At 39.7% G+C, this 19203-nt stretch overlaps 2 protein-coding genes across 3 annotated transcripts in view; one reads left to right on the top strand and one right to left on the bottom strand.

Annotated features, from left to right (window-relative positions):
- LOC116289145 (tetratricopeptide repeat protein 37) overlaps positions 1-7279 on the top strand; it is a 40140-nt gene extending 32861 nt beyond the window's left edge. For both annotated transcript variants that reach the window (XM_031696017.2, XM_031696019.2), the window contains exons 39-51: positions 765-886; positions 1239-1297; positions 1675-1721; positions 2086-2158; positions 2603-2656; positions 3090-3366; positions 3572-3741; positions 3935-4090; positions 4647-4735; positions 5256-5319; positions 5435-5491; positions 5756-5832; positions 6628-7279. In XM_031696017.2, the coding sequence (XP_031551877.2) occupies positions 765-886; positions 1239-1297; positions 1675-1721; positions 2086-2158; positions 2603-2656; positions 3090-3366; positions 3572-3741; positions 3935-4090; positions 4647-4735; positions 5256-5319; positions 5435-5491; positions 5756-5832; positions 6628-6727 (1345 nt within the window). In that variant the 3' untranslated portion in view covers positions 6728-7279. The remainder of the gene's footprint in view (positions 1-764; positions 887-1238; positions 1298-1674; positions 1722-2085; positions 2159-2602; positions 2657-3089; positions 3367-3571; positions 3742-3934; positions 4091-4646; positions 4736-5255; positions 5320-5434; positions 5492-5755; positions 5833-6627) is intronic.
- A 1332-nt stretch (positions 7280-8611) lies between these two features.
- Positions 8612-18388, bottom strand: LOC116289164 (A disintegrin and metalloproteinase with thrombospondin motifs adt-1). Its single transcript, XM_089032998.1, has 17 exons — positions 17880-18388; positions 16971-17144; positions 16704-16877; positions 16421-16594; positions 16138-16311; positions 15743-15916; positions 15460-15633; positions 15129-15302; positions 14798-14971; positions 14409-14582; positions 14125-14298; positions 13603-13773; positions 12973-13143; positions 12194-12460; positions 11232-11306; positions 8865-9038; positions 8612-8739 (listed from the first exon to the last, which is right to left on the bottom strand). Exons 1-16 carry the CDS (start codon positions 18262-18264, stop codon positions 8866-8868), a joined length of 2982 nt encoding a protein of 993 aa, XP_088889124.1. The 5' UTR covers positions 18265-18388; the 3' UTR covers positions 8612-8739; position 8865.
- Positions 18389-19203: the final 815 nt, after the last annotated feature.

The following is a 19203-nucleotide window of genomic DNA, read 5'->3' as shown; positions in this document are numbered from 1 at the left end:
TTAATGACATCAACGACAGCCGAAACAACAGTAGTAGCAATTATCCATTCCGAGGTCGAGGAAAAGACTAGGGACAAATAGATGCAACAGAAACCTTTAGCAGGACGTTATCGACATTTAGCAAGGCCTCATAAGGAACTTGATGCTGGAAGAGCCGCCATATTGGATTTCATTGATGCCGAATGTTTCTCCACGTCTGCGGATGTTATTCTGGGTCTGGTTTATAGCGGTTAGGAGTGAGCGGTTGGCGGTAAATCTAATGTTATAGGTCTCTAATATTAGAAATATGTCTCCTAAAACAGCCCCAAAATGCACTGCAATGTAAACCCGTTCCAGTTTTTCCCTCAACTTATCGAAATGCTTAATATACTGCAAACAACACTGACCAGCAATAGTAACAAGCTACTACCCATGTACTATTCTCACTGCATACATAATTGGCGTGTCACGTAGGAATTTAGCAACCCCCCATATATGGACATTGGAGTTTGCGCAGTGCAGGTATAATTCTTTGCGACCCCTCCATATATAAGCACCACACCCAGATCCTTGAATCATTCCGTCGGAAGCTGTCTAAGGAGAGAGTAGAAGATTCACTCCACCCACCTCCCCTGGTGACGGTTGACGACGCATCGCATGCTTTTCGCATGCTCATTGCCAGCAGTCGCGGTCACCTTCCATATCTTAATTCCCGTGACTCGGTAATGAGTGTGCAGTGAGGATAAAATACTAACATATGCCTTTTTGATTCTAACTTTACCCAGTTCCCAAATGAATCCACCCTGTGAACGCGGCCTGATGGCACTGTGTGCACTGGGACTAGTCAACAATGACTTGACGTTAGCTGGCGCAGCTTTGGGTGAACTCTTAAAGCTTGGCCAAAAAAGTGAGTATATTTTACATGTAGGGTAACAGTAGTGGTCGCTTTGCGTCCAACTCAAAATAAGGGTAATACGTTATGGTAAACAAAAATAGTGTCCTCGACCATAGGTTCTTTATGTTTTACACTCTATATTGGATACTACTTCATCGCTCCATTTGCATGGGTCCTTGTTTACAATCCAAAAATTCACCTGCATTTACTGTGTTTTCCTGTGCTAGGCCCATTTTACTATCCACTGGTAAATACTACGAAAATCTTCACTTTTTTCCCTTTTTTTTTCTTTTTTCCTTTTTCGTAGTTTTTACTCACAAATTTAATGCAATCATTCAGTCATTATAATATTGTTGTTTTTTAGTGAAAGACGTGATATATGCTGATATTTGTTATCTCTTCTCTCAGTTCTTCGCGATGCAGGTAAATTATCCAATGTTTTTAAAGTTGCCTTATAGGTTCGCAGGTGCCCTTCAAGTAAAGATTTCTCCTTGCGTTAAATTAAACAACATTTTGTAGCTTTATACACCATTTTAAAGCAAATGATAACTTAAAATTACAGCTATGCAATTTGTTTTTAGAAATGATAATTTGAAGTGAATGACAGACACACAAACTCAACACTGGGTGGGTGTCTTTGTTTGAAAGTATCATGATGGAATGCGTTTGATAGTCTAAAAAGTCTAATTGGATTTACACTCCATGGTGAACAAAAAGCTGAACACGTTTTGCAACTCATTTGATAAGGATTATGGTGCAGATATCACGAAAATTGTTTTTTTTTTATTATATAATTTCAGGGAAGTGAAATGGTTGGACTTCGACATATCTTGAAGGCAATCCATGAGTAAGTTTATTCTTTTACGTTACTGGTATGTTACTTGTGTGTTATTTGGCCTACCATACAGTTATCTTTTCTACTCTATATAATAGATCTCTTTACCTTGGGCGTAATGTTTTCCTATTTCAGACCACGTCTCATTTCTTTGTTTAACAGTTGTGCATGAGAAGACACATGAATATGGATACAATTCAAACAAAGAATCTTATTCTCAAAAGAATGACACGTGGTCTGAAACGGATAAACATTACGCCCAAGGAAACGAAGAGATCTACTATTTTTCTAAGAACAAAACCTGACCAACGTAAAAAGAATCAAATTGAGAACTAAATAGTCTGTTTAAAATTGTTTGTCCATATTTTTTCCGCAGGCATCCTGAGCGCGCAGTGTTATGGCAACAATGCGCCATGTTCATCATCGATAGATGCCCGGATAATCTTCAGGTATCTAAAAAGGTTTCAAAATGTTGTACTGGGTGTACAGCTATTTCAAAATAGTTTGGTGAAGATTTTGGGCGCAGTTTTGTGGGAGCAGTGCGCAATGTTTATCATTGATGAATTCTTGCATAATCTTCAGGGCCCGGTTGTACGAGGGTTGAATAGCGCTATCCAACGGATAAATCTTTTCCAGTGCATAAATGTATTGGAAAACACCATCGACTTATCCACTGTATTTATCCTTTGGATTGCGCTATCCACCCCTCGTACAATCGGGCCCAGGCATTAAAAAGCTCGAAAAGGTTTGCACTGGGTGTATCATGGGTATGTGCGTATGACCACCAATTCATTATTTTTAGTATTGATTGTACATGAAAATGAAAAAGTCGGGGGCTTTGACTTAGAATAATGGGACATTGCAATATCGTGTAACTTTTTTTTTCTGTGTAGGTCGCAATGCGATGTGCAGAAGCAACAAGAAAATTAAAACACATTAGTGAAGAGGTAAAGACATATCTGTTTGCCCCTTAAACTCGTTCTGGTGTCCCTCAATGCGAGGCTAGATCGGCTTGTGAACGATTTGTTCGCTTGGATAATTAGCTTATTATCCAGGATATCTATTTTGTTAATCGCTCAACAAAAAAAAAATTACCAATATTCGTATATATAGTCTTTAAACCTGATGATGAGGGAGGGAGGGGAGGGGAGGGGAGGGGATTGCATAGCGCGTTATAGATAAAGAAAACATCAACCAGCAAGTAAACACGCTAATCACACATTCCACTTTGTTATTTGTCTTTGTCTAACATCATATATAAGATATCAAAGATTGTATTTCTTTTACAACAGAAGATGATATTACGAAATGCCGACGAAACATGTCTTGTTTCAAAATTGTAGTCCAAAGAAAAAGGATTGTTTTTATATTTATTTCTAGATTAATGTATCTCTTCATCCAACGTCTTTGCTTGGCTCTGGCGCACTTCCACCATCATCACGTGGCGAAGAACAGCCAATGACAACTGTAGAACTAAGAACAATAGCAGCCGTCAGGGCAGCCCAGAGGGCCTTGCGCGCCCACCCTGACCGAGTAGAAAGCTGGGCCGTGCTATGTGCTGCTGTCACAGCTCATGGTATTGCTATGGATACGGAGGACAAAGGAAAAGGATTTCACATGTTGACATTAAAGATTTCCCAGATGACCATGAATAAATGTAAGTAAAGCCTAAGACGGTGATGTTTATAATGATGATGGCTATGATGACCATGATGATGGTGGTGGATGACGAGGATGATGATGGCGATTACGACCATGATCATCATCACCACCAATGTCATAAACGTCATCATCATCACCTTCAACTTCTGGTAATAAATGAGATTTATAAAAAGTATAACGCTGTTTCTGTAATTTTAAAGGCCGCGAAGAACAGAACATTTTGGAATCCAAAGCAAAGAACCAACTCCCGAATCTCTTGTTGTCCCGTAAACAAGAACTAGAGGGGTTACAAAGATGGACTGTGCTTCATACTGGTTACTCTATGATGTACTGTGGTCTGGTGAAAGAAGCTAAGGAACACTGTCAGCAGGTACATTGAAGAAAAAGAAAACCATATTTCACGTTGAATAGGGTGAATAGTCGCACAATAAAACATGTGCAAAGAAGAATAAAGATAATTTTGTACATACATTTTTTCTTAGCAGAGAAGTTTCCAAAAATCTAAACATTTCAATTTCTGAATAAAAAAGACTTAATAAATTACATTAATAATCTTGTCTCAGGCTCTCTCGGTTTATGCAAATGATTCCCGGATGAATACCGCACTTCATTTACTGAAGGCTCAGCTTTGTTTATGTGGTGGTGAAGTTGACGAAGCTGATAGTATTCTGCAGTCGTCAGTGTTGTCTAGCCCTCACCATCCTACTGTTGCATGGCAGGTAAGAAAACCGTAAAAAAACCTTATCATTGAAGTTTACCACAGGGTAACCATTGAAGTGAAATGAGAATACGAATCTGTGTGGACATAATTTGCTAAACTTCAAAAACTCTGGAAATGATTTCATTCAAATTTTCAGAGGTTTATCACGCGGGTCTTTATTGGTGTAACAAGCCATTGAGCACTAGTGAACGCACACTAGCTAAACCACAAGCGCATTTTTTCCTTTCCAATAGTCCCATTCACAGTTCCCTGCGCCATCTTGAAAGGTAGCCGTGCCTTTGCGTCGAAGCGAGATGAACGGTGAGCTTGTAATGATAGAGACCTTTTTTAATACCTTGGACAATCATTCGCATGTCTCTATCATTGCAAGCTCACCGTTCGTCTCGCTTCGACGCAAAGGCACGGCTACCTTTCAAGATGGCGCAGGGAACTGTGAATGGGACTATTCTGTTTCCATAACATCTGATGGCTGTACCCTATTAATCCCCATACCCCTCCTTCTTAGTAGAAAAATTTTTTAGAAAAATATTTTTCATGTCATCATTAAATATCAGGTGTTGGCAGAAATTCGCATGAATGCTGGCTCGCCCCTGGAAGCCGAGCTGTGTTACCGCAAGTGTCTTCAAGCTGGGACAAACAAAAGGTAAGAACATTGAGGGGAAAACTTGTTTGGTATTGGCTAATTTTACAAAAATCAAGCATTATAGTATTTTACTAACTTCATAGTTGCGCGTGTTTCTAATTCAGAAGTTATTTACGTGAAATAAGTAAAAAAGTTATTGGAAAGTTGTAAATTAAAAAAGTACAGAGGTCACGCTTTTCTTAGAGCAGTTTTCGTATGACACGGTCGTGACACAGAAAGGCGGTAACGGCATGTAACGCTTACGGCACTGAGGTTTTTGACAGTCATACGTACTGCTCTAGTAGAAATTAGCCTGCGTAGTGGAGCTTTGAAGAGTGGGGGAGGGGGGGGGGGGGTTGAGCTTGATGAGAGGAGGGGGACTTCTCCTCTCTTCTACGCAGACTAAGTAGAAAGTGGTACGATATCTTGGATTCTGACTACATCTATTTCATTGCACGTTTGGATAATGCGCCCAGCAATACGCAACCAATCTTGAGTAATATGGGTATTGATTTGGAATTATTTTTTTGACTCATTGCAGGTCTACTAACTGGCGAATCGTTCCTCTTCTTCGTCTTGCGCTCTTAGCACTAAACCAGGCCAAGGTTAGTATCTTTTAATACACTTTACATTTAGTTTCGTCTGTCGACAATAATAAACCTGGCTAACAATCATGAATAATACAATATTGATAAACAATAACGAGATTTTATCTTTTAGACTGAGTCCGCTGAACGCGATCGCTGGCTCACCCTTTGCCAAGAAGCATCGACTGAGGTAACCTAATATGTGAACAACCTTTTTCCTTACTTTGCGGGAAAAAACTGTTACTTAATGTCATGCTTTCTAACACATGTTTTTTCTACGCGAAAATTGGCGTGTGACTTTGTGTGTCAGGAAGATGAGAGTTTTACCTGTATTCGTATTTGTATCTTTATGTCCAGGAGGGGGTTGTGGATGTGTAATGGTACAGGAAGGCTAGACTATTTATGGCAAGAGATTTATAAGTTCACAGGTTTCTCCTTCTCATTCGTATTGAAGGTTATCAAGATTGATACAGACTGCTCAGCGGCACGACTCATTCAAGGAATTTCCTTCCACTTGCAGGGAAACGCAAGGTATTAAAACATTGAGCCAAGCCTAATTGTAAATCATATTCATTTTGGAAGATTACCTGTTCCAGCAAATTTCAGTTTGCGCAGATGATATATCGTAAGAGCTAATCTCCCCCGTCGTCATTAGTTTTGATCCCAGATCCTCACGTACAGAGGAGAGCAGTTTTGACACAGGCATCCCAAGCTTGGTTTCTGTGGTGTCATGTTATAAGGAAACGTATTGGGATTCTTCCAAAATTTCAACAAATTATTTCTTACTGGAGGGGAAAAAATCTTAAAACGGGCTAAATTCAAAAAATAACCACCCAGAGCGAAAGAAGTGCTATTTCTCAATGATCGGGTAAAATTTCGAGGCTTTATTTCACGTTTCAATGATTTTATTGAAATTTTTGAAGAATACCCATACATTTCCTTATAACATGACACCACAGAAACCAAGTTTGGGCTACCTGTGGTTTTGACTGTGAAATGTTCACATTAAGGACGTGCTGTGTCGTACCATGCCCGTGAATGGTATTGGTTCGTCCAAATCACAGGATGAATGCTCAGTGATCTTGTGCGTTTACTTATTCTTTGTAAAATTTAAGGTTTGACCGATAACAACCACAGGTAGCCCAATTTAGATTTAATTAAATTGAAAGGTAAAACAATTCGGGAAAAATCCACTTTTATGCGACATAAGCATAAGTAAGAGTGTCCTTCCTCACTGAGTGACATAAGCACAAGCATAAGAAGAACGGAACGTTCTGATCCTCATGCTTGCGCGCTAGAGAGGACTGATTTCTTCTCGTTTTTCAGACAAGCCAGACGGTATCTACAGAACGCTTCAGAGTCAAAAACCAGTGCGTCAACAGTAGCACAGCAGTGGCTATCAGATATACAAGGCGATAACAAGTAGGCAGGTGTAATAGTTAGGTATGATATGATAATCATAGACCTTATATTGTTATAAGAGTAGCACAGGTCAGTTCTGGGTTAGCGATCAGTAACGCAGTCCATTAACCCATTAGATTTGGGTCTCTGTCTGTCACACCGTGACTTAAAAAATTGCGTGACAAAAGTCACGGTTGTGGCATGTATTCAATAAATCAATCTCATTATCTCCTTCAAATGGTGATCGAACACTGACCACCATGTGCTGTCTGGCAGAAAGAATTCTATTGAAAACTTGATTCAGATGATGAAGATTCCGCACGAGACAGGAAATGATGTCAGGTGAAAGGAAGCTCGTAAAATCCCAAATAATCCTAGGTCCATAGAATGCAGATCACCTTTTTTCCCATAAGCTCTGCTTCTGTCACTTTAATCTTGGCTTCATTGGGTTTTTTAAAAAATGCACATTAATTCAAGAAATTAGGTTATATAATAACTGGAATGAGCTAGTATAACATATTTTATTGTAATGTATATTACATAAATAATATTCAGAAAAATAAATATCTTTTTTATATCTTTTTTTGTAAAAACACAACCCTATCTCAATCACCTTCTCAATTACCTGGACTGCGAGTATCCCACCTAGATACAACCCTCTCTCAATCATCTGGACTGCGAGCATCCCATCTAGACACAACCCTTTGTCAATCACCTGGACTGCGAGTATCCCATCTAGACACAACCCTCTCTCAATCACCTGGACTGCGAGTATCCTATCTAGACACAACCCTTTATCAATCACCTGGACTGAGAGTATTCCATCTAGACACAACCCTCTCTCAATCACCTGGACTGCGAGTATCCCATCTAGACACAACCCTTTATCAATCACCTGGACTGCGAGTATTCCATCTAGACACAACCCTCTCTCAATCACCTGGACTGCGAGTATCCCATCTAGACACAACCCTTTATCAATCACCTGGACAGCGAGTATCCCATCTAGACACAACCCTCTCTCAATCACCTGGACTGCGAGTATCCCATCTAGACACAATCCTCTCTCAATCACCTGGACTGCGAGTATCCCATCTAGACACAACCCTCTCTCAATCACCTGGACTGTGAGTATCAACCGGAATGAATTGGATTGATTGAATATGTCAGTACATTTGTAAGGCCTAATGTTTGAAGATGTCTGGTCACCACAAAATCTGTCATTCATTATGGTAAAATCATCAGTTTCCATACTTCCGGTCAGCGGTTGAAAATGAGAACACAGCATTAGACCAAGAATTATTTCTTTCAAATTTTCTCAAAATGAGCTGATATTTTTACTCATTTCCAAGAATACTCATTTTCTTAGGACGATTCTTTTAGATGCGTTTGAGTGCTGCATTAAAGTAGCTTCTCTTTGCGTTTGCCGATTGCAAACGACGCTTGACCGAGCAAGTGTCATTTTAATCGTTTAGCTATGGCTGTTCAGTATACCAGCAATTACAGTTTATACCGACATGAGTGAAAAACGTCTACGCACGCTGTAAGTCCGTATGTCCTATTCACATCGATGATATAGATATATTTTTAATGCAACATAATTTATAGCTTATATTGAGGGCCAACTGAAAATTTTCAGTTTGGTAAGAGTGAACCGCGGTTTTTAATTTTTGGAAAAAATGAAAGTAATATATTATCGAAATTGAAATGAAAAATAAGATTGGAATATGAAATAGGAAATTGCCGGAAAGTTGGGAGTTCTCTAACTAAGGTTTATCACAAGGACTGAAAGTCAAGTCACTCGGAATAAGAAAAATAACACACCAACCTTGGAGTTCCCCAACGTTCATCACTGGGACCTGAATTGTGCTTAAATATATACCACAGAATAGAACTGACTTCAGGACTCTTTTGATAGAAATATTTTAATTGGTAAGAACTTTGCTACATCTATATGAGATTTTTAATCAACTACGACAACAATAAGAAGGGGGAAAAAACATCCATCTATGTGATGTGCAAAGCCAGACTGGAAGCCTAAAAAAGGAACAAAAGAACGAATTAATGCTTTTGTCAGCAGCTACTTATTGTATTACATCTGTTTATGGCATCATTTCTACTCCACCAATATTTCACCAATACACTTAAGACAGAAGACATACCTTAAGCATCGATAGGAGGACCACATTGGTGGCAGTTACACTTGAACGTTTCCAAGCGAAGCCCTTTACAAGATCCATACTTGCCGCCTCCACACTTGCAGTATCGGGTACGAGCCTTGTACCCACATCCACAGGGCTTAGTACAGTCACTGTAAACCCACTCAGACCAGCAATCTGATCGTAAATTAAAGAGGAACGATCAGCCTTTCTTGCCCTTAATGTTTCATGACGATTTTTATGATAAAGCTATATAACCCTTAGCGGGATAGAGTGAAGAGAGTTGGGCAATAGAGGCATTGCACCATCACGTGATGGCAGCCATGACAGAAGCCAACAATAGAGTCTTTCTCTCCTGGGAAACTGAATTTCTCGTGTAAATCAGATTAGACCAGATTCAAATGTCCAGTGCCTTCTATCATGGCTAGTCTTCACGTAATGGTGCAAAGCCTTATAAACAATGCTTTTGGGTAGACAATTTTGCCATTCCACGTTACTTTATTACGGCCATGTTGGTCCCATTTAACAAACACAGTTCTCATTAACGCCATTGTTAACCCCACCAAGATGGTCGCCATGTTGTTTTTTTTTCTTTTGACTCTCTTGGGAATTAACGTTTACTGACTAATTGGCCGGTAATATCTCTTGTCAATAAACTGTTCCAAGGTAGTGTATTAAAATTAGGAGAAATCAGGTGGGGTGCACTTATCGTCAGTGATTTTTTATTGGTGATGTTGATTGAAAAGTAAGCAACTAAAATTAAGCCAAGTAACTAGTTGTTCAAATATAAATTTCAATTATTGTTGAGAATTTAAGGGGAAGAAAGAAAGAAAAAATAACCACACCTACCCGGAAAAAAAAAGAAAAGAAAAAAACCAACAAACAAACAAACAAACAGTAATTGCGCGCTAAAAAGAACTAAGAGATATCATGGAAATTAAATAAAAAATACCCTATATATGAAAAAAAAAATTTTTTTTAAAACTCGATTCTAATTTGCCATACCCCCGAGACATCCGCAGAGCTGAGGCGGCGTATGGACTTCGGACCTGACGGCGATTAAATCCTTCTGCCCTTGGGTGTACGAATTACGCAAGAAAATGTTCTAGCCGAAGCATCAGGGGAGAGACCAGCCGGCCCCCAGACCATATCGGCTAATCCCTTGCATCTCTGCCACGCACGGAATCGGTTGAAAATATAATGTTAAAAAGTCTAGTCTATCTGGTGGATTGTTTTCACTGTCTATTGTTATGCTGATTCCGTAGATTCGTGGCTTAGTGGAAAAAACGTGGGCATCGCCTCACTGATAGCGAGTCAAGCCCGTTAAGGTGGATATAGACTTGGATGGGTGACCTAAACATCACACCTACTCAAACTAACATTTGCTTTTTTTATTTGTTTTGTTTTTTAAATCTTTTCGTCATTACTCCGGCTTTTTCGATTTGAAAATACTAGAAATATATATATACATACGATATCGAACTTTTCTTTTTGTGTCGGCAATTGGCCATATTGTATAACCGATTCCTGTTTACAAAAATGTTGTATCTAGTCTCTAAGCGGCATCCACCTAGTGATTATTAGAAAATGGCGCGCGCCAATTGGTCGTGAACTTTGGACTATTTCTCTAAAATGACCTAACTGTAGTCCTACAGAGCCCGGTTGTACGAAGAGTGGATAGCACTATTCGTTAAATAATGTTTTATTCAACAGATAGCACTATTAATTCTTCGTTTAAACAGGTCCAGTTGAATATAGGAATGCGCACGCGCCGTTTGTTAATGCGTGTTAATAGACGACTTGCACTAAGAGAGCACGTGTTTAAGACCGCCATTGTGGCTGGCATTCTACAAGATTTTAGCTATGCAAAAATGTAAAAAAGATGGCGGATTAAGGGTAGTTTTTTGGCGATGAAAGGTAATTTAGCGCAACTAAATAGCGATAAAAATCCCTTTTTCTTGCAAGAAATATATTCTAAGTAGATATCTAAAGCAGATTTTGTGCTATTAACTCGCCAAGAAGAGAAAAAATATGGTATTTTTTGCGATACGAAGCGAAAAACTACGAAATACGACAAATATAAGTTTTAGAATAAAGTGATGTCTATTTTCTTTCAAATATCGCCTGTGTAATGATACTAAGACTCGCGGTTTGGTATTCTTTTATTGCAAGATACGTCATCGCGGCCATGTTGGTGCCATTTAACAAAAGATTTCTCATTAGTACCCATTGTGAACGGCACCACAATGGCCGCAATGCTTTTGTCTTTTGACTCTCTTGGGAATGCTTGCAATCCATCAATAAAGATTCACCGATAATCAGCTCATTAAATAGTCGTAACATGAAACATTATACAGAAAATATCGTTACCTTGTTGAGTGGGTTTGGGTCCCTCGGTCGTTGGAGGATGGGTTTTGGGTGCTTGCGTCGGTGCACCTGGAACGCCTGTATCAGTAAAGAACACATTTATAACATACACCTACTTGTAAGAATGTTGTCATACGAGAATAGAACATTTGTAATTTAGTAAAATAGTGATTTAGTAAATTTATCAATTTGGAATAAATTATCATAGACGTCAGACTCGAATTCATCAGTAAGGAAAAGATAATTTTGGACGACATGATGTAACCGGCATGCAGATGAAGGTATAATAGGTTGACATATAACAATACTAAAAGAAAAATACTAGTTTCCCTTCAGACTGGGAAAACTAACGTAACTAAAACTACGAATTCTAGCACTGCCTTGCGTTTCTGATCTGTTAGTATGATCTGATTGGGTGACCCGAGTCGACGTCAGTGATAATTTATTCCTAATCGGTAAATTTACTAAATCACTAATTTTCTAAATTACAAATGTTCTATTCTTGTATGACAACCTTCTTGCTAGTAGATGTATACATGGAGCATATCACTAGTTGAATTTCTTGGATCTCGGTTATATGGTTATTCTAAGTTTCAATCAGTTCATATAAATCTTTGAATCTTTTGCAAATGGCGATCAAACACTAACCACCATGTGCTGTCAGCCACAAAGAATTCTATTGGCTATAAGTTGAATTTGGTTTTGACTTGTAACTCAATGGACCGGCTTTATCACACGGCGTCACGCATGCGTAACCGTCATACTGAAGCACTTGAATGCGAGGCCACGAGGGGAAAATCCAATGTTCTAGTCAACATGTCTCTTTTCTCATTCGGTAAACACCACCATAACTAAAGTCTCATACAGTACAGGCGTAGCCTCGCTTGATATAAGAGCAAATTATTAGAAAAAGCCAACTGTAATGTAAAGAATGTGCATCGACTGCGAAACTGATGCATTCCTACCTCTAAAGCAGTAAACGTCGTTGGCAAACTTCCCTCCATTTCCGTTTTTACATTTGTCAGGACACTCGCCATATTTATTATAGGTTTGGTGAGCATTAGGACCTGACCAGCACTCCCTACCATTTTGTACACCAAAGCACTTGTACTTGTGGCTGGAGGCCAACTTGGCACACTTGGCTACTGCGCCGCTGTAGTATGAGAGTTTCTTTAAGAATACTGGCATAGCTCTTGACCTTGAGTCACCGAAACAACCTCTGTGGGTGTAGTCTAGAATTTGGAGGGAGGGTTAATTAGTATTAACTAAAGATTATATGTGTCTCTAAAGGTCATTTGCATCAAATGGTCACGCGCTGATATCTCACTTTGATAACGAATCAATTCAGCCCAATAAGCCCTTTGCAGCACGTTGGAAATTAGCTTAATTTGGAGGACATAACAATACGTTTTCAATTCTAAGGAAATTGAAATTCTATTGTTTTGGCCTCAGTGGCGGATTCAGAGGTGGTAGTATAGGTGACTAATCACTCCCTTTTGCTAAAATTTCTCAGTATATCGTTAGTAACAGTCACCCCCTTTTCTTCGCGTTCCTGGTATAACCTTTGTAATAGTCACCCCCCCCCCCCCCCCTTCTTAAATTCCTGGGTCTGCCCCTGGTCCTCCAAATTGAGCTGCTTTGACGTCGCTAGAAAGGGGTCTACATATTGATATTGTCATCTTACTCAACAACGCACTTCTTCTACGGCACGTGAAATTATGAACAGACACAATTGTACACTTACGGATGCACTCTGTCAGATGGCATGTCCTGACATCTCTAGATTTTCCACTACAGCCTCTTCCTCCATAAGATGGTTTTGGTTTCGTACAATATCTTCGACGAACCTGAAGTCCGGATCCACAGGTCTTTGAGCATTTGGACCATGCACTCCAACGCGACCACCCTCCATTAACTAAATCCCAAAACACGAAAATAACATCAGTAAATCTTCATTTATTTGGTGGTCGTCAACCATTGCCAAGAGGATCAAAAGACAAAGACATGGCGGATATGCTGGTGAACAGGGAAAAAAGGTCTGGCCCTAATGGGAAGTCTTTTGTTGAATCGCGATGCATTTTATTATGCTAGGTGCCTGCGCAATTGCAAGTAGAATGAAGATCTTCTTGATCCATCACGTTGCGCACATAAAAATCGTGCAGTTTATTTACAATAGTGTGAACAATTTATGATATGCCCATCTTGAAATTATCTTGGATGTGATCTGACAAAATACGGACAAGAAATACAACAAATTCCAAATACGATTACTTTTCAAATAATCTTTACTTCCATCCAAGATAATTTTGAAAGGGATGCATCGTATTTAGAATGTTGCTACTTTGGTATGCTATACTTTTCCAACATGAATTACCTGTACAGCGACGTTGAATAACAGTCATGTACTGTTTGCTAACCCCATAACAGCGGCGGCCATTGTTGGCTGGACGCGGATTGGTGCAAGATCTTGTACGGTACTTCAGCCCGATGCCACATGTTTTTGATGGAGCAGACCATTTAGACCATTTGGACCAGCCACCATTAACTAATAAAGACGGGAAGAAATTACAGTTATATGTTATAAGATAGGAATACGTAATTACCTTCGATGATGGCAGTACACTTAAATTAAATTAGGGTGTCAGGGTTTCATGGTATCAATACAATTTTGAAAATCACAGAAAAGAGGCTAGGAACTTATTATTCCTAAATCACTCCCGAAATCATTCTAACATTTGTGACCAGAACGGGAAATTATAAAAAAGTCACACTTTTACTAAAAGGAGTTTTTGCTCTTTTCATCTTTCTACTTTTTAGTTAGCCTCGCATCGATCCTAGATGCTTTTGCAACGGGTCCATGGAAAATGAAAGCGCACAAGATAGTCGCACGCTCTACCTGGACAACGTCTTCTGATGTAGCATTTTTGACTTTGCCTACTGATACCATAGCAACGACGCCCACCATAGGACGGGCGGGGATTGGTACATGATCTTGTGCGATACTTCTGCCCATATCCACAGGTTTTAGAACATCGTGACCATTTACTCCATCCTGACCATCGACCATTCACTAACAAAAAATAAATAAATTGCATTCAATTTTGGAAATGGCCGGGATGTTGCTTTATATCCATTAATTAGAACGTGGAAACTCATAAGAAGGACAGTCACACGCTCTACCTGGACAACGTCTCCTGATATAGCATTTCTGACTTTGCTTACTGATACCATAGCAACGACGTCCACCATAGGACGGGCGGGGATTGGTACATGATCTTGTGCGATACTTCAGCCCATATCCACAGGTTTTAGAACATCGTGACCATTTACTCCATCCTGACCACCGGCCATTCACTAAAGGAAAATAAGAAAAATAAGTGAGTTAATGATATAATGCAATACTTGTTGATTTGATGATTAAATGAGTTAATAGTATGCAATATATTTACCGGCCATTCACTAATAGGAAAAAAAAAAATTGCAAGGTGTAATAATATCTAATGTCGAAAATGGGATGACGCATTATATCCATTGAATGGAAGCGGATAGCGATTAGGATACCACATTACCTGGACAACGTCTCCTGATATAGCACTTTTGACTTTGCCTACTGATACCATAGCAACGACGTCCACCATAGGACGGGCGGGGATTGGTGCATGATCTTGTGCGATACCTCTGCCCATATCCGCAGGTTTTAGAACATCGTGACCATTTACTCCATCCTGACCACCGGCCATTCACTAACAAGAAAAAATGTATTGTATTCTTAGCTTTTAAAAATGGCCGGATTGTTGCATGTGTGATTCTCAAAACAAAAGAAATTTTCATTGCGGGCTCAAGTGTAATAACAGCTATTAGAAAGTGGAAGCGCATAAGAGGGACATTCGTATGCTCTACCTGGACAACGTCTCCTGATGTAGCATTTTTGACTTTGTCTACTGATACCATAGCAACGACGCCCACCATAGGACGGGCGGGGATTGGTGCATGATCTTGTGCGATACCTCTGCCCATATCCGCAGGTTTTAGAACATCGTGACCATTTACTCCATCCTGACCACCGGCCATTCACTAACAAGAAAAAATGTATTGTATTCTTAGCTTTTAAAAATGGCCGGATTGTTGCATGTGTGATTCTCAAAACAAAAGAAATTTTCATTGCGGGCTCAAGTGTAATAACAGCTATTAGAAAGTGGAAGCGCATAAGAGGGACATTCGTATGCTCTACCTGGACAACGTCTCCTGATGTAGCATTTTTGACTTTGTCTACTGATACCATAGCAACGACGACCACCATAGGACGGGCGGGGATTGGTACAGGATCTTGTGCGATACTTCAGCCCATATCCACAGGTTTTAGAACATCGCGACCATTTATTCCATCCTGACCACCGGCCATTCACTAAGAAAAAAAAATGTATTGTTTTTAATTTTGAAAATGGCCGGGATAATGCACTGTATCTATTGATTAGAAAGTGGAAATGCATAAAATGGACAGTCGCACGCTCTACCTGGACAACGTCTCCTGATATAGCATTTCTGACTTTGCTTACTGATACCATAGCAACGACGTCCACCATAGGACGGGCGGGGATTGGTACATGATCTTGTGCGATATTTCAGCCCATATCCACAGGTTTTAGAACATCGTGACCATTTACTCCATCCTGACCACCGGCCATTCACTAAGGGAAAAGTAAGAAAAATAAGTGCTTTAATACTATGCAGTATTTGTCGATTTGGTGATTAAATAAGTTAATAGTATGCAATATATTTACCGGCAATTCACTAATAAAAAAAATTAAAACACAAAAATTGCAAGATGTAATATTATTTAATATCAAAAATAGGATGACGCATTATATCCATTGAATAGAAGTGGATAGCGATTAGGATACCACATTACCTGGACAACGTCTCCTGATATAGCATTTTTGACTTTGCCTACTGATACCATTGCAACGACGTCCACCATAGGACGGGCGGGGATTGGTGCATGACCTCGTACGATACTTTGTCCCATATCCACAGGTTTTAGAACATCGCGACCATTTACTCCATCCTGACCACCGGCCATTCACTAACAAGAAGAAATAAATTGCATTCAAATTTGGAAATGGCCGGGATGTTGCTTTATATCCATTAATTAGGAAGTGAACGCGCACAAGATGGATAGTTACAAGCTCTACCTGGACAACGTCTTCTGATATAGCATTTTTGACTTTGCCTACTGATACCATAGCAACGACGCCCACCATAGGACGGGCGGGGATTGGTACATGACCTCGTACGATACTTTGTCCCATATCCACAAGTTTTAGAACATCGCGACCATTTACTCCATCCTGACCATCGGCCATTCACTAACAAGAAGGAATAAATTGCATTCAATTTTGGAAATTGCCGGGATGTTGCTTTATATCCAATGATTAGAAAGTGGAAATTCATAAAATGGACAGTTACAAGCTATACCTGGACAACGTCTTCTGATGTAGCATTTTTGACTTTGCCTACTGATACCATAGCAACGACGCCCACCATAGGACGGGCGGGGATTGGTGCATGATCTTGTGCGATACTTTGTCCCATATCCACAGGTTTTAGAACATCGCGACCATTTACTCCATCCTGACCACCGGCCATTCACTAACAAGAAAAAATAATTTTTATTCATTTTTGAAATTGGCTAAAATGTTGCATTATATCGATTAATTAGAAAGTGGACGCCACACGCTCTACCTGCACAACTTCTCCTGATATAGCATTTCTGAGTTTGCCTACTGATACCATAGCAACGACGTCCACCATAGGACGGGCGGGGATTGGTACATGATCTTGTGCGATACTTCAGCCCATATCCACAGGTTTTAGAACATCGTGACCATTTACTCCATCCTGACCACCGGCCATTCACTAAAGGAAAAATCTGTACCTTTTAAAATAGATAAGGGTTATAGATAGGAAAACTACAGCTAGAGTGGACCCTAATTAATCAGCCTCAAAATCTGTTCCATGAAAATTTAATGCGTGTTCAAAATTTATATATATGATTTGCCATACTCGACGGATGTGGCAAAGCCACTACCAGACCAATGTTCATACAACCCCTGTTAAACGAAATCCACGATCCTGACTACGAGCGTCGTTTAGTTTAATTCGACCGTTCGGTATACAGAGGTTTGAGCGCAAACATTCTTTACTAACTCTGCTCGAATTACGTAATTTAAATTAATATCTTTTTCTTTGTCGTATGTTAACGATTTGCTTTTCACTCGAATGTGATTTTTTCACACAATAGACGGAGCTAGCACTTTCTGGTATGTCAACATTTGACCCAATAAATTAAAATTTACCTACTTACTCCTCATAAATATTCCTTAGGATTATTTTGGGTAATTTTTAAATACCATATTTAAAAAAAACGGCCTTGCTTTTTTGGGTCAGTACGAATGAACTCTATTAACGACCTTCGATTCGGAGCTTGTCGGTTTTATGTGAGTTTTATATAGCAAGAGCGTTTGAGATAAAGGGAGTTAGTTGTACAGACAATAGCTACACAGTAATGGAGTCTAGATCAAGATTAATTAAATAATATATTAGATATTTGATGTTAAATGCAGTTTTAAAAAAGTAAAAGGAGTTTCTCACCTGTTTTTCCTCTTTCGCAGCATTTCCCATAGTTGCCATACTTACAGCGGCAGCGCTTGTTGTACACCATCCATCCACCATGAAGACAAAAGCGATTGCAAGGGCGGGACTGGTGTAGTGGATGGTTACACTGGCCGCCGCACTTCTGCGATCTAGTGATATGACGGTGTCGTGTTTGTACGCCAGAAGGCCCACAAGATTGACTGCAATGGCTCCATCTGGTCCATCCGCTAACCGCGCAGTTTACCGGTCGGCAGACGTTGTAGCGTCGACGACGGATTCCAAGTCGGAATCTGAAGCGTAAGAAACGGGGCTCGCTATCTGTAACTTCAAGAAATAAACTCAATAGAACCAAAAAGATTGGAATGATGACTAACGACTTCATTTTTGAAGCCGAAGTCTGCGAGAAAACAAATGCTAGGGCTCAAAAATTGGTCCCTTTCTCTTTGGGATTTGAGAGATCAAGAGGATAGTTGCAAGTGCAAGCTGAGAGCTCCTGCAACGCTGAGGAATGCAGAATAGGTCAAAATTCCAGTGTCAATGGCCATTTAAATTTGTTTTTCGACGAAACTTTAATATGTATTGTGTACACAGTATAAGAAAAGATTGTATGTACATAGGACATGGCGGGATATACTCCTACTCACATTCCTTTAAACAGACGACAAATATGTGGGGGAGGGTGGGATTAATGCCGAGTCAAGGGACAAAGAAGATAAAACAAGGCCGACGTATTCCTTTGTATGATCAAAAAAATGTCGGGAAAAATTCAAAAAAAGACACAAAATTATCCTCATCAAATAATTTTGATGTAACCAGTTTTGATGTCGTTGTTAGAAACAAATTGGTACGGGTGAGGGGGAGGGAGGGGGGGGGGGGGGGAGGGAGTACAAAGTTACATAAATTGGGGAGGGTGGTTCGTTCGGTTCCATCCCTTTAAATTGGCATAAGAGGGGAGGGGGTGGCTAAGAATTTGTTTCTAGCACCCCACTTTCCCCCCTCCCTCCCCCTTCACCCTTCAGCTTTCATCTATGACTTTCAAAAAAATTTCACTGAACTAATACCAAAATATCATATCCCCTTTGTTTATCAACAAATGTGAGTGAATCACTAAATTTCTTTTGATCAATTCTTTCTCCAATCGTCTCTCCACCCCTCCCCCAGTAAAAGGTTTCCTTTTCATAACAGAGTGGGCTTCCTGTGTTACCAAAGTTTTCCAAGATGGCGGTAGCAAGAGAAGTCGTGATCAGAACTCTGAAACTTTGCTCTCATTCCTTCTCTAAAACAATCTTTAAAACGTTACAGAAAAACACTTGCAATGTCG

This window comes from Actinia tenebrosa, unplaced genomic scaffold (assembly GCF_029948245.1).
Source record: "Actinia tenebrosa isolate PJP-AT-01 unplaced genomic scaffold, QUT_ActTen_1.0 PGA_scaffold1__47_contigs__length_23844297, whole genome shotgun sequence".
In the NCBI taxonomy this organism is placed as follows: Eukaryota; Metazoa; Cnidaria; class Anthozoa; order Actiniaria; family Actiniidae; genus Actinia; species Actinia tenebrosa.
This window is presented reverse-complemented; position numbering and strand designations above follow the sequence as displayed.

Excerpts from the sequence above, each read along its gene's own strand:
- LOC116289164 (XM_089032998.1), bottom strand. The coding sequence starts at position 18,264 with ATGAAGTCGTTAGTCATCATTCCAATCTTTTTGGTTCTATTGAGTTTA. Across the intron at positions 12,461-12,972 it reads CCATCTGACAGAGTGCATCC|ACTACACCCACAGAGGTTGT; the intron begins GTAAGTGTACAA and ends TCCAAATTCTAG. Across the intron at positions 9,039-11,231 it reads ACCCAAACCCACTCAACAAG|ATTGCTGGTCTGAGTGGGTT; the intron begins GTAACGATATTT and ends ATTTACGATCAG.